Below are 15,485 nucleotides of genomic sequence, written 5' to 3' on the forward strand. Positions count from 1 at the left end.
TAGTTAAGTATATAGTACTGTGTATGCCGATCACATTGCATTGCGTTGGGCCTCGATGCACTCGCACATCTATTGATACTCGTATTCGTTATTGTTGTTGTTGTTGTTGTCCAAGTGGAGCATTTCGTGCATTGCGATTCGATTCAATTTATTTGTGTTGCTCGAAGCTGACCGATCGAACCACAATTGGATGCCATGCTTCAGATAGCTGCATTTGAAATGTGTGTTTATTGGTTAGTCAGTGGCTTAAATTATGCACTTGGAAATACTCGCAAAAGACATATAGTCAGAAGACTATATCAGTCTTGATTATTATTGATGCGAGAAAACATCACTAAGATTGTCATGTTAACCAACAATTAATTAAATGCAATAAATATTTATATAAAACGCATATGAAATTTGCAACAATTGCAAATAGTATATAAACTTCACAGTTTGAAATGAATAACCAAATGAGAAACCATTCTTATTAATTCAAAAATTATTTAATAATAATAAAGCAAAGGAATCATTGGAAAATGCAAATATGGATAATAATATATAACTAACTTAATAACAAAATATCCAATTATTTAACCTTTCATTTAGGAATAGGATTTTTCCAGTTGTTTCTATTATATTTGAATTTTTTAATTTAAGCATATTCACAATTTCATTTTATTTGGTTGAAGTATTCATTTTTATTTAATTGATGTTTTTTTTCCAAAATTTGAATAAAATAAAAACAAGTAACAAAGCTACAGTCGAGGGTGCTCAACTGCAAAATACGCATTATAGTAAATAAAATATACGAAATCAATATACCGAAAAATACATAAATATACCAAATGCAATATTTGGTATATCGATATACTCTTACATTCAAAACTAAGCTATACACAAATATACCGAATACTATATTTGGAATATCTGTAAACTGTTTTATTAAAACTAAAATATACTCAAATATATCGAATGGTATAATTGGTATATCTGTAAACTATTTTATTAAAACTAAATATACAGAATACTATATTTGGTATATCTATAAACAATTATATCGAATAGTATAATTGGTATATCTGTAAACTATTTTATTAAAACTAAAATATACTCAAATATACTCAAATATACCGAATACTATATTTGGTATATCTATAAACAATTATATTATATTTAAAACTAAAATATTCACAATTATACCGAATGCTATATTTGGTATATCGATATACTCTTACATTCAAAACTAAGCTATACACAAATATACCGAATACTATATTTGGAATATCTGTAAACTGTTTTATTAAAACTAAAATATACTCAAATATATCGAATGGTATAATTGGTATATCTGTAAACTATTTTATTAAAACTAAATATACAGAATACTATATTTGGTATATCTATAAACAATTATATCGAATAGTATAATTGGTATATCTGTGAACTATTTTATTAAAACTAAAATATACTCAAATATGCCGAATACTATATTTGGTATATTTATAAACAATTATATTATATTTAAAACTAAAATATTCACAATTATACCGAATGCTATATTTGGTATATCGATATACTCTTACATTCAAAACTAAGCTATACACAAATATACCGAATACTATATTTGGAATATCTATAAACTATTATATTAAAACTAAAATATACACAAATATATCGAATAGTATAATTGGTATATCTGTAAACTATTTTATTAAAACTAAAATATACACAAATATATCGAATAGTATAATTGGTATATCTATAAACTATTTTATTAAAACTAAAATATACTCAAATATACCGAATACTATATTTGGTATATCGATATACCATTCCATTTAAACCTTACCAGATCCAATAGCAGCAACATTTTTTTGTCAAAATGATTTACAGATATGTATGTACCTAAATATTCTTGCATATGAATTGAAATTCCAAAAGAACTCAAGAAGTTGCGACTCGTGTGCCACTGTGGCAAGTAAACGCTGCCAAAATGTCGTTTAATTTTTGTGTCAACATTTGCAACATTTTTCACGTGATGCCAAGCAGATCTGCGTGCTGTTTAGTGCTCCAGTTTGCTCCAGTTTCGAGAGATCTTCTAAGCTTCGGCATTTTGCATAATGCTACGCAGTGTTGCCCTTGTTAATGCCACTTACCCCGCCCTCCCGTCCCTACCTTTCGACTCGTTCGCTCGCTTTTGCTGGAAATAATTAAAAACGATTTTGGCAACAAACATTTGTAACAATACCATTGGCATAAACAAAACAAAAAACAAGAAACAAGAAACGAAACAAACAACAGAAATGTTAACTACATGTCTGTGACTGGTGCGATTTGTTCGTCGGCCTTTTATTTTTGTATTTTTTGTTTGTGGGGTGACAAAATGTGGCACAATTTGACGCTGACACCGCGAAAAAAAAACAAAAACAAAAAAAAACAACGCGACTAAAACAAATCGCTACAGTTGATGTTCGAGTTAAATGGATGCGTGAATCGCTGACTCCCTTTGGCTTTGGAGTTTCCAAGTACTCATATAGTATATTTATTTTTTGGTTTTATGTACTATATTTTGTTTTACTTTTTGCAATTGCAACAGCAGGCCGGCAAAATGACACCACACAAAATGACATGACTAGCCGAATGTATGGCTGATTTCGTTAGAGTTGTTGTTGTGGTTGTTGTTGGATCACAAAAAGTTAAATTGCTAAGTGCACATACACATACATACGTATGTACGTATGTTGTGTATGTATGTTTGTAGTGTGCACAGCAGCAACAAGTTGAAAACAAGGCAACACTTGTCGGTCGGTGGTATACACAACGTTTTGCATCTATAGTATGATAAGAGAGGTTGGGGCGTTGGTTTTGTCACTCGTCTTCAGTTGCTGCCGTTTCACAGTTGTTGTTGTTGTTGTTGTTTGTTGCCGTTGCTTTTGTTGTTATTGCTTTTACTTTAAACGGCCATTCACTTTCTCCTCATGCCTTTTATTTGCTTGCTTTGCTGTTTGCTTTGCTAATTTTTTTTCTCCTTTTTTTTTTTTTTTTCAAAAAGTGAAACAACAAACAGAGCAGCAGCAACAGAACGAGAGGGCGACCGAGTGATAGATAGAGTGTAAAAGAGAAAGAGAGAGGGAGAGGGAGAGAGAAAGACATTATGTATTGGCATATGCAAATTCCAAGAAAAATTATTCAATCGCTTTGACCGCATTATAGTTATGTTCAAAACTCTGAGTCAGCTTAGTCAACTGCAAGTGCAGCAAACACATAATCCTCGACAACTTTTTCTTTTTACAGCCACTAAAGCGCAATTTAGCTTTTAAGTCCTGGTCATTAAATATACATAAATTTATTCTTATGATTGTGGCTTCCCCGTTATGTAAGAGTTGCCTACTTTTTGTAAATAGTTGCTCACTATTTGGTAGTAAACGTTTTTTAGTTATTCTCAGTTTAAAGTCGATGTCAAAATGCGGTATAATTTCAAGTTACTTGCATCATATTGTTAACGCGTGCATTGTGCTCCAATTCCTGCAATAAGTAGGCATAACAACAAATAAAAGCAGCAGCAGTGACGACAACGAGAGCACTTTGCAATGCCAAGTTCGTTGCCTAAGTCTTTTGTTAGCGGGCGGTGAATTGATGTCAACGCAGCAAAAGCAAAAGCAAAAGCAACAGCAACAGCAATAACAACAGCAACAAACGTGACACCCTTCGTTCCTCGGTTGGCTTTTAACTCATTTACAGGGCCATAAAGTGCCCAATCAATCAGTGAAGCGCTCACTTTGGTGGAGGGCGCGACTGTAGCGACTAGTGACTGTCTGGTGTTAAGTGCCAAAGACAAACACCATACACTGCCTGCTAATTAACATCGTTCGCTGGAAATTTAATGCCAATTGCAGTTAAAGCTGAAGTCAATATGGTAACTCGCTGCCAAACGAAACTTTGTGACCATCTTCACTAACCTGCCCCCAAACCCAAGTTGGACCCACAGCTGCCGACTTGTTTACTTTGTGTGTTTGCCTTGCTTTCAAAGCGGGTCCAAGTGAAAGGCTGCCGGCGAGTCTTGACTATTTTTCTATTTCCTTTTGCCACCGTTGGGTGTTATGTTTTTAATGCAAGATTTGCGCTGTTCAGATCTATACAGAATACAAAGCATTTGTTTGGCTCTTGAAGACGTCTTTTTTTTTCTATTTTATATTAGCCAAGACTCTTACATAATTTCATTTGATTTGGCAAACTTTCAATGTTGAATCATTAGGAATTGTTAATAAAAATGTCTTGAATAATACAAATTTCTTAGAAACTACAAAAAGTGTATTCAAAGTTCGGACAACATTGTCCCATACATAAACATCTATCGTTTTCATTATTGTTTTTGCAATGGCTGGGCAGAGCTCGGCAATAAATCGAAATGAAATTAAAATCTCTCAAGACGCAGCAGATTATGCGTCGCTTGCATAACAGCTGCCCGCTCCGGATCGGACCGTTTGACAGACGAAAACACTTGTGAGACACTTGGCTGCAGCTTTTGACCGGCATCCGGCGCTCGGCGCCCACCAAACCAAACAGGAAGGAAGCACAGTGAAGCGTTCAATTTGCATAAAAGCGAAAAATAATAACAAAGTTGCCACAAGAGACATCAAATTAAAGTTTAGTCACAGCTCAATTTGTTACACGTTTATCTTAAATTGATTTCATTTTATTTTTTTGGTTTTATTTTATTTATGAGTAGTTTTATCTGTGATAGTCAAATAAAACTAGGCTAAGGTTGGCATCGTTGTTTAACTTTGATTTGTTTTAAATGTGAGGGAACCGACACTAAAAGAAAAAAAAAAGTTGAACATAAAATAAATTCAAGTTTAACAAGCTTTGGTTACCAAAGTGAGAGAGAGACGCAACAAAATCCATAAAAACATACGCATAAAACATGTAGTCTACAATTTGTGACAAGAATGTGTAGCTGACGTAAAACATCAATTTAATCCGCGTACTAATTTTATAGCAACATCAATTTAAAAATGTCTAATCGATTCGGCCATGACTCTTGCACTTTGACAAAACTAGAACACTTACAAAATGTGGCGCCAAAGTATCAGTGCAATCGAACATCAATCGACTATCGCTTTACCGATTGTTAGCAATCGGCAGCTGCTCGATAACGCGCAGCAGCGAAATGTGTGCGCACAGCTGTTCTTTGTGTTACATGTGTTCGTTTGTGTGTATGTGATTGAATTTATTCATAACGCAGAGACAAAAAATTAAAACTAAAGTAAAGTCAAACCATTTAAACGATCGATATAGTCTGAAAAATAAAGCAACATTTAATATGCATATGCTGAAGTACTTATAAAAATAAAATATATAATTTCAGTCCATATACGGAACAGGAACAAAGTGCTACAAGCAGCAAAGATTGCGTGTATGTGTGCCCTATACATGTGTTTATGTGTATGTGCTAGTGAAGGCAAAAATAGTCGAATAGTGAAATGAAGTGACTCAATTGGAAGTTACTTTTTAAACTGCAACCTATTCTTTATTCTAATTGTTAAATACAAGAAGAGTCCAATATTATTCGTAGAATCAGTATCCAATTAGAATTTTAAAACATTTTTGTCCGATACACAAGAAGACTGACACTTTAAAAGCACGCTTGAAATATTTAAGACGTTTTAATAAATGTGCTTTAAATAAATTGATTGAAGCAATAAATCAAAATTTATTGAAACAAAATTTAATAAAATATAATTCACAAGTGTTGAATTCATTGGCAACGAACGTGATTGGGTAACTGTGACTCGTTACTGCAAAAAGTACTCGTGATTCATCGCTGACACAAAAAAAACATCGCACATCGCTGGGGCAGCTGCCTGAGTGTGTGTGCGTGCGGGTGTGTGAATGAAAAACTGGCAACTGTGAAAATATAACCAAAAATAAAGGCAAAATCTGTATCGAGTGCGTTGACTTTACGCCATTAACAGCAGCAACGGCAACAGTAAGATAGCCAACAGCAGCTGAGAAGTCGCAGCAACAACAACAGCAGCAGTTGAAGCAGGTGAATATCATTGTGTGGTCCCCCCCTCCCAGCCTTCTCTATATACCCCTCCTACCGAAATCATCAGCATATTCAACACTCAGCTGTGTGTCCTTCCAATTGTGCTCATTTCAGCATTCAGCAACGGGAGGCGGCGGCGGCCATGGCGGACACGGCGACGGCAGCGACAACTGCAGCGGCCAACAAGAAAAAGTGTAGGAACAAAAACCAAAAATCCCAGCAGCAACAGCAGCAAAAAACTGAAGCTACGCTAGGCAAAGTGCCGTCTAATGGTCACATCCAAGCGGACGAGGATGCGGAAGCAGATGCGGATGCGGATGTGGCACTGATCAATGGCATCATGCAGCAGGTGCAACTGTGCAATGGCCATGCCAAGGATGCCAAGCTGCCAGCGACGACAAAGGGAAAACCAAAGGCTGAGACAGTAGTGGCCATTCCAACAGTGGCGGCCACACTCAATGGCCATGTGAAGAAGAACGCGACTGCAGCTGCGGCCAATCATAATAATAATCATCTCAACAATAACAACAATAGCAGCAACAGCAACAACAATACCAGCAGCAACAACAACAACAATGTTAATAGCAGCAGCAGCAAGAACAACAACAACAATAATAACAGTCGCGGCAGCAAGGCGAAAAACAACAAGTCAAGTCAAGCAGCCGCTGAGGAGCAGCAGAAGGAACAACAGCAAGCGACAAGCGTAACAGGAAGCGCCACGGTGATGGCGACAAGCAACAGCACTGCCAACACACAAACAACATCAGCAACAACCACAAAGACAACAGCTATGGCCATTGCAACAAGGGGCAATCCTCCTACAACACTGCTGACTGATGAGGCACCGACAACATCAGCTGCTGCGGCAGCCGCTGCAACGCAACCGCAATCACAAACTCAACCCCAAACACAGCCAGAACTAGAAGTACCCCAGCTTGAGCTCGAACCTGCCATTTCAGCCGACGAGATTGTCTACAAGGAATACGAAGCCGAATACCAGATGCATGTAAGCTAAGTCTCTCTAAGGCCAACAGTGAATTGGGCTAACTTGCTTGAGAATCTTTTATATAACAACAACCAAAATTCTATGAAGTTATTTGTCCTGACTGAATAACTGACTCGATATTATTGCACACCTCAAGTCTTAATAGCTGCATGGCTATTATTTTCACACAATGTAGTTTACGACATTGGATTGTGCAATAAGAAATAGTTTCTCCTGCTTTCAATCTACAAACAGTATCGAATATTTCAAGCTTTGTCAATTCGATTGACAAACTAGTGATACATTTTCAGTCTAAAATAAATGCTAATAACATTTGAATTATGTATATTTGCAGGATATTATGCGTCTGATACAGGCGGAGCTGTCCGAGCCATATTCAATATACACGTATCGCTATTTCATTTACAACTGGCCAAAACTCTGCTTCCTAGCCTCGCACGATAATCAATATGTCGGAGCTATCGTATGCAAGCTGGACATGCATATGAATGTGCGACGCGGTTACATTGCCATGTTGGCGGTGCGCAAGGAATATCGCAAGCTTAAGATCGGCACCACGCTCGTGACCAAGGCAATTGAGGTTCGTCTTTAATTGAAATTTGAAATTCGTTATTTTTGGTTTTATTAAACATGTGTTTTATTTGTCGTACACTTTTCAGGCTATGCTCGCTGATAATGCTGATGAAGTGGTGCTGGAAACGGAGATGCGCAATGAACCGGCGTTGCGTCTATATGAGAACTTGGGCTTTGTGCGTGATAAACGACTGTTTCGTTACTATCTGAACGGCGTGGATGCTCTGCGTCTTAAGCTGTGGTTCAGATGAGCCATCGCAATAGCGCAGGATGCCGTCGAAATTATTTTCTAGTAGCCGCCAAGCGAGAGCTCTACAAAAAAAGGATGCCTTGTTTTTTTTGGACTCTATATAGTTAAAACCCCAACGTTTTCCTTGGGCTGGCTTCCAACCACACACACACCCACACTCACACACATCTACATACTGTCCGCATCAACGCGACTCTTGTTTGTTTCTTCTTATCTATAAACATTTTTTTTTTTATAAATATTAATATATATATATATGCTTATGTGTGTATATATTGTATTTAGGCGTTTGTTTGTCGTACGATTTAATTTTGGAAAGTGTGGAGCGCATGACAAACGAATCAAATTTTGTACCTATGAACTAGGATTTACAATTGTAATTTTCATTAACTGTATGTAAATTATTTTAATTATTTAAGCGTATGGCAATGGCAACAAAGAAGCAGAACAACAAACAAAATAAAACACAAGCAAAAAATAAACAACAAAAACAAATTAAGAGTTCGTCTAGAAAGTTCAACAAATAAACAGAGAGAGAGACAGACACACACACACACAGTAATCGACAACAAGATGCATGCATTGCAAACTTAATATGTGTAATAAAACAAATACAAAAAATGAAAAAAACGCAAACACACATCGCATTGGTGCATCGCACCCCCACACATACAAAACATATTATATATAGCCTTTTGTTATACATAAAAATCGAAAAGAAAACAAAACATACATACATATACAGATACATACATATGTTAAATCAAATTTCGTGTGCTAATTTATAGCATTTTAAAAGATTTACACAAATAGTTGAAAAGTTTTCTTCAGGGTTTCGATTTCCCCATTGCAAACCTCGATGAGAATGATAAGAGAATACGAAACAGAAAGAGAAAGAGAAGCACACTCATACAAAATGATAAAAGAATGAGAAAAGAAAAAAAAGTAAAAATATTTGATAATGGCAGCAAATGAGGCGCGTTGTTAACGATCAAGACTTTTGCCGTAATTATACAAAAATATATAACTAAAAAACAAAAACTAAAAAAAAAAATCAAAGAAAATGAACAAAAAACCTATTACAACAAATTGAATAAATTGAGCAATTATGAAAATATAACCCTAACTTTGTAATAATTCAAAATGAGATTAATTTATATTACAGCGATGTTCTAAATGATATAGTAGACAAATGATTGTAAATGTGGTTTCCTAATATTGTTTAAGCAATTTCCCATGTTTGATGCATACTATTTTTCTCCTAAATATGGTATTCAACAATTCTTGATTTTTGGAAAAACACTTTTATTTTATAAATTTACTAATTTAAAAAAACCAGCTAGAATACTTAACGTCAGTAATTAGCGATGCAAGAGAATGAATATTGCATGATCCTAGGATATTATGACTGTACGCCTCTTTCAGCTGTGATTTTTTTTTTTGGCCGTAACGCTTAACAATATATGAACAACACTTAGTTAACTAATTCCAGTGGTCAATAATGCTAAGAGCTACACTTTCTAGTTATGTATATACACTAAAACGATCTCTGTCTTATCTCCAAAATGCCACCACAGTGGTTTATCATCTGTTGCGCTTGCTCTTTGCCGTGGGCATCGCTGTCGCCGTCACCGTTGTCGATGATGATGATGATGACGTCGCTGTGCTCGACTCTCGCAATTGCTTTAGTTCGTTGCGTGTGGCCGCCTTAATGGATTGCACCTGCTGTCGCATCGTTGCATTCTTGTAGTTGATTGGCGGCGTTGTCGTTGACCCATTGAGTTGTGACTTCTCAAAGAGATCACTAACCTCGACCATGCGGGGCTTAAAGAACATGTTGGGACGTATGACCGCCTTCTCGGGATGCTTGAAGAGATTGAGTAGTCCCCAGGATTGCTCGTTTCGCTCCTGCTCCGTCAGCGTTGAGTTCTCAACCTCGGACTCAAGTATCCAGGCAGCATTGCGCACTTCAATGCGCAACCTTTCGCATTCCTCCAGACTCACATTCTTGCTCACATTCAGCAGCTGTTCCAGCGGATTCACAATGTACATGGCCGAGTGATCCGGCTTGGACAGTGCTCTCGCCTCGTTCAATGATATGGCACGATTGTGGAAATCGAACTGTGAATAGAACTCGAAGAACTGCAACAGCAGTTCACTGAGACTGCTCGTATTTCGACTAGCGAATGCCACACGCTCCATGTCCCGGGCAAAGGTGCAATTGATGCCATCCTCGGTGATCCGAATGTCTGTGCTGGCAGCTGTCTTCACCATTGCACTAATCGATGGCAGAATCGGTTGCCGCAGCTGCTGCAGGAAATACATGACCAGGCAGCTGAGCGAGAAATTTGAGATCCAGCGTCCTGGCGACGGATTCGTCAAGCCGCACGATTGTGCCCAGCGTCGTATGCTGAACGTCAGCGGACGCACTCGCGGATCCAGCTCGCCAAACATGTAGAGCAACTCGGACATGTAGAAGCCGGTGCTGAAAAGAAAAGGAAAATTGCATTATAGAAAAAAAACTGATAGTAAATCGAAGAGAATCTTAACAAGTAAGAAAGTTACAGTAGAGTGTGCTCGACTGTGAGATACCCGCTACCCATTTTTAATAAGGGCAAAATATTGCGGTATTATTTTCAAAATATACCGAAAATACTAAAAATATACCAAATGGTATGTTTGGTATATCGATACTGGACACCATTCAAAATATACCATAGACGGCACAATGTACCAGATTGTCGGCCAAAGCAACTAAAAGCCCTAGTAAGTTGGCGTTTTTGCCCAAACAAAAGTATTTCTTTAATAACTTCCACAATTTTTATCTGATCGCAACCAAATTTTCAGAAATCATAACTACTATAGTAATTATAGTATATACCAAAATTCGCAACTCTAGCTTTAAAATTATGCTTGTTATTCGATTTTTTTTATTTGCGAGGGCGAAAGAGGGCGTGGCAAAAATTTGAAATAAACTTTATCTGCGTGCAAACATAACAAATACTATCGAAAAAAAATTATAGCTCTATCTCTTATAGTCTCTGAGATCTAGGTGTTCATACGGACAGACGGACAGACACACAGACGGACATGGCTATATCGTCTCGGCTGTTGACGCTGATCGAAAATATATATACTTTATAGGGTCGGAGATGCCTCGTTCTACCTGTTACATACATTTCGTGCCGGCACAAAGTTATAATACCCTTCTACCCTATGGGTAGCGGGTATAAAAAGAGTCTTTCAAGTTTAAGCGGTTTCAGCAACGAAAAGTTTAAGAGAAAAAAATAATTATAAAAAAATCGAATTAGATAGTTTCAAAGCTGATCTTCAATTAACTCCCAAATAGACTTCAGTTGAATGTTTCTAATCAGTTTCAAATATAGTTAAGTTAAAATATCTGAGCAGACTCTTTCTCTTTCTTTGATCAGCTCTAAACTTAAGCATTTCCCCACCACACGAGCCATCTATAAAACCGAGCTATTAAATTCTATATTAAAGCAAAGGTTTTCGAAATAATTTGTTATCAAATCCTGCATGTCTATAATTAGATTTAATACAAATCGGGAAAAGCTTTTTGTGACTCACTGCATTACTTACGCTAAGGCGTGGCAGGCGATCCATAACGTAACGTAATTTCATTCACCAAGAACCCTGACCACACACTACAAACCGGATACGGTTGTGAGTAGTGCGCTGCAATGTTGGCTTTAGCTTTCATTCGGGTGGCTGAAGCTCGATGGATGCGACGACGACGACGCTCGCATGAATCACAAAAAAAATGTGGGGTGCAAAGAAGTTCGGAAACTGATTCACCTGCTCGCAAAAGGGGCAACAAGAGAGATGGAGCATAAGCACACTAAGTGTATATTACATGGCATTTAGCAATCGCGGCACCTGTTCGTATCTAATCTTATCAGTAAAAGCTTTGGCATGCCACAGCCAGCAAATCTTATCTTATCTAAAGGCCTCCTTCTACCTGTTACAAATTGCGGTCCGCCAAACTGTACACAAGTGTGGGATGTTGTCATCATGTATTGAAAGTTCTCAAAAGCTGCTAGCTATTGTTGTTTTTGTGGCACATTTGGAGCAGGTTGCTGGCGTTGTCTTCATTTACCGAGCAGCCAAAACGATTTCAACGAACGAACTAAACGGAGCTCAAAACAATTTTCCGTTTTTTCTAATTTTTGTTTCTTTTTTTTTTAACGTGAAGTGAAACAAACAAAAGGTGAAGCTAACAAACAAATATAGTAATATTAAGCAGTTAGTGAAAAACTTTTCAATATCCATGATATAATCATAAATATTGCGTCAATCAATTTGGGAGTGAAATGAAACTGTGAAGAACCTTGAAAAGTGCTCAAGTGACCGCCAATTAGTATTGATAATGGATAAAAACAAAAATAATGAATATTATATTGGAATTCTGTGAGGAATTCAGCTGGAAAATTCAATGAGTGTGTTGCAATATAAAAGAACCCGAATGTATTAATCATTCAGTGCGTACAAAGCCAACCAATGATAACGTTATTTGCTAAACAGACCGCTGATAAGACCAACTTCACCTGCTGGCCGCATTCAAAGGTTTTTTGGGGCTGTGGCTGGGTTAAGAAAAAAAATAAAAAAAAAAAAACACTGCTTGCTAATGCTATTGGAACTCATGGCATGATTAATAGCACGCTGACTCAACGGGACTTCGATGTAACAACCAATTCATGGTTGATATCTTAATAATCAAGCATTATTGTTTCTGCCTCTTTGCAGCCTTTCAACAATGGGCATTGGATATGGGACCGCCGACGAGGAGCTGGAGAAACAAATCGGATGCGTCAAGTACACGCTCTTCTGCTTCAACATTGTCGCCTGGATGATCTCCACGGCACTGTTCGCATTGACTGTCTGGCTGCGTGCTGAGCCTGGTTTCAATGATTGGCTACGCATTCTGGATGCACAGTCCTTCTACATTGGCGTCTATGTGCTGATTGCCATCAGTATCATTATGATGGCAGTAAGTTTCCTGGGCTGTCTCAGTGCACTCATGGAGAACACACTGGCATTGTTCGTCTTCGTCGGCACTCAGATCTTTGGCTTTGTGGGCACTGTGGCCGGATCGGCCATATTGCTGCAGTACAGCACAATCAATTCGAGTCTGCAGCCACTGTTGGATGTATCATTGCGTCGCTTTGTGGCCACCTCGGAATACACATACTCCAACTATGTGCTGACCATGATCCAGGAGAATATTGGCTGCTGCGGTGCCAGTGGCCCTTGGGACTATTTGGATATGCATCAGCCGTTGCCCAGCTCGTGTCGCGATACTGTCAGCGGCAATGCGTTCTTCAGCGGATGCGTCGATGAGTTGACCTGGTTCTTTGAGGGCAAGACGGCGTGGATTGTGGGTCTGGCCATGACCATGGCCATGATGAATGTGGTCTGTGGCGTTATGAGCTTTGTGCTTGTGCAGGCCGTCAAGAAGGAGGAGGAGCAGGCTAGCAACTACAGGCGCTAGGCTACAGAGCTCTGTCAGCTTATTAGAGTTAACATAAACAAAAAGTGCAAAAGAATGTAAGATGTCCATGCTTCGTAGATCCTAAGTTTTCATTTCGAACAATAAGTACGTTAATAAAACAAACAGCAAACCAAATGGTCGAACCTAGACCAACGAAAGTTGAACAATCACTTTACTACTGTGGAGTCTCAGTTTAATAGTTATCAACTTCTGCCTGAGTCTCCAACAAATGCCCTTCCAACAATTGAACTTACTTTAGGTTCCCCCACTATGCTTCAAATATAATACTTTATATATATCTGTTTATATAAAACTGTGTCAGTGATTACTGGAACTTTTAAAGCGCTGCTCACAACGAAAAAGGTAAGAACTTTGATTCAAGCAAAATAATTTGCTAAACTTGATTGTATAAGGAGTAGTCGGTACTTGAAATTCCTACTTAAAATATCTTAAATCAATACTTTAAATGGTCTCTCCTCGGCGATTCTCAAATTGTTAACTTAGCAAATCTTAAACCCTGATCAAATTGTTAAGTTCGCGAATGTGATCTGAGTGTTTCGACTGTTAAGATCCTTACTTTGAATTGATTAGTAAATTATAAACTGATTTCCTGGTAACAACTATCTTATTACCCGACACCGTGCCTCGAATTTAGGTCTACTTCTACCCGACTGAATTTATTCTAACTCTGAATCCCCCTCGAAATAAAAGTTTTTCGTTTCGACGTGATTTTGCTTGGGACACTGCGTAATATGAAATGAAAATCAGCAAATTGGGTACTTACAGGTTGCTCATGGATAGGTCCACCTCGAGATCGAGATGCTCGTGATGATACTTGATGATGGGCACACGCGCCTGCAGAATGCGACGCACGTGGCAAACGCCGGGCAGAAACAGATGCAGCAGATCGCCAATACATTCCATTTGCCGCTGCGTCTGTGATCGACCATTGCTTAGATTCTCCTTGGTGTGGTACACGAGACGCGACATCAGTTGGCGTTCGCTCTGTGCCGTCGTAGTGCCATCGAAACGCAATATTAAATCTAGATCACAGCCCATTTTGCCAAAGCCATTGACCGAGGAGCCAAACGGTTGAGCACGCGCCTCCGGAAACATGCCCGCAATGGCCTGTTGCACCTGCAACGCGGCCAGGAATCGCATGCGCACACCCAGATCATTGAGGCGTGTGTGCTCGTAGAGCAACTGCAGCTGCTGCTCAATGCTCTCAGCACTGCGTAGTAACGTATGCAGCTGGTCTTGCGCCAAGGGTCGAGTGCCCGCGACTGTTGTCAGCGGCAGTGGCTTGTGATTGGCAGACAATTTGCTCTGGTTGCGTTTGCCCGCAGCGGCAGCGGCACGAAACCAAAGGAAGGGAGAACGCACTGGGACACCAGAGCCACTGCCTCCAGCAGAGGCACTAGAATGGCTGCTTAGCTCAGCATTGTAGGCACTGGAATCGATGGCAGCGGTGGCTTCGTTAGCATTGGCATACTCCAGCAGCATGTAGTGCAGCTCATCCTCGTGCGGCACTGTATAGTGATGGGCGGTGACAATGCGTCCAAATCGACTGCAGTAGTTATACAATTCATTGTAAGATTTCTCTGAGCTGACCTGGACGACAATGCTGCGTTCCGCCTGCTGGTGTCGACTGTCAATGAGCTCTTCGTAGCTGGTCTTTCCTAATGGGGATACAAGACTGTTTCAATAAAGCGACACAGTTTCACAAATTGTTTACGAACCTTTCGCAGCAGCAGTGGCTTCGTTGCCGGCGACGGCGGCGCATTGTTTTATGCAATATGTGCGCCAATGGTGCAGATGCTGGGCACGACGCATTAGGGTGTTCATGGCGCTGGGCTGGAGTTAGTGGAACAACCTCATGTACGTGTACTTGTCAGTATAAAATGTCCTGTAAATTGTACACCAAAAAACGGCCAGTGTATATTGTGTTTATTGGTGGACGGCAAGTTTTGAGGTTATAGGGCTGCTGCAACAATCGACTGCTGCGAGGGATGCAGGAAATGCGTATCGATATGCATACCCATATGTTACAAATGTTGATTTTATATTCTACTTTGAATTGCCATTTCGATTTAGGACAATTTTTCAAAATTAC

The 15,485-nt window shown here is 38.8% G+C and overlaps 4 protein-coding genes across 9 annotated transcripts in view; 3 read left to right on the top strand and 1 right to left on the bottom strand.

The window, feature by feature from the left end:
* LOC133848232 (histidine-rich glycoprotein) overlaps nt 1-15,485 on the top strand; it is a 36,585-nt gene that overhangs the window by 7,564 nt on the left and 13,536 nt on the right. The gene's annotated exons all lie outside the window — the stretch shown is intronic.
* Nucleotides 5,234-8,493, top strand: LOC133847285 (N-alpha-acetyltransferase 30A). Of its 4 annotated transcripts, none has more exons than XM_062282225.1 (4): nt 5,234-6,034; nt 6,102-7,040; nt 7,375-7,620; nt 7,700-8,493. In XM_062282225.1, the coding sequence occupies exons 2-4, from the start codon at nt 6,177-6,179 to the stop codon at nt 7,862-7,864; spliced, it is 1,275 nt and encodes a 424-aa protein (XP_062138209.1). In that variant the 5' UTR covers nt 5,234-6,034; nt 6,102-6,176; the 3' UTR covers nt 7,865-8,493. The 4 variants fall into 4 exon arrangements, with proteins under 4 accessions (XP_062138209.1, XP_062138210.1, XP_062138211.1 ...); XM_062282226.1 differs by having other exon boundaries at nt 6,118-7,040; XM_062282227.1 differs by having other exon boundaries at nt 6,149-7,040.
* On the bottom strand, nt 9,145-15,376 carry LOC133847284 (poly(A) RNA polymerase, mitochondrial). 3 transcript variants are annotated; one of them, XM_062282222.1, is made up of 3 exons: nt 15,112-15,376; nt 14,157-15,068; nt 9,145-10,348 (listed from the first exon to the last, which is right to left on the bottom strand). In XM_062282222.1, exons 1-3 carry the CDS (start codon nt 15,153-15,155, stop codon nt 9,448-9,450), a joined length of 1,857 nt encoding a protein of 618 aa, XP_062138206.1. In that variant the 5' UTR covers nt 15,156-15,376; the 3' UTR covers nt 9,145-9,447. The 3 variants fall into 3 exon arrangements, with proteins under 3 accessions (XP_062138206.1, XP_062138205.1, XP_062138207.1); XM_062282221.1 differs by having other exon boundaries at nt 14,157-15,051; nt 15,112-15,374; XM_062282223.1 differs by lacking the exons at nt 14,157-15,068; nt 15,112-15,376 and adding an exon at nt 11,464-11,602.
* On the top strand, nt 11,922-13,530 carry LOC133847286 (tetraspanin-2A). Its single transcript, XM_062282228.1, has 2 exons — nt 11,922-12,091; nt 12,628-13,530. Exon 2 carries the CDS (start codon nt 12,638-12,640, stop codon nt 13,370-13,372), a length of 735 nt encoding a protein of 244 aa, XP_062138212.1. The 5' UTR covers nt 11,922-12,091; nt 12,628-12,637; the 3' UTR covers nt 13,373-13,530.

Source organism: Drosophila sulfurigaster, chromosome X (genome assembly GCF_023558435.1).
Source record: "Drosophila sulfurigaster albostrigata strain 15112-1811.04 chromosome X, ASM2355843v2, whole genome shotgun sequence".
NCBI classification, from domain to species: domain Eukaryota; kingdom Metazoa; phylum Arthropoda; class Insecta; order Diptera; family Drosophilidae; genus Drosophila; species Drosophila sulfurigaster.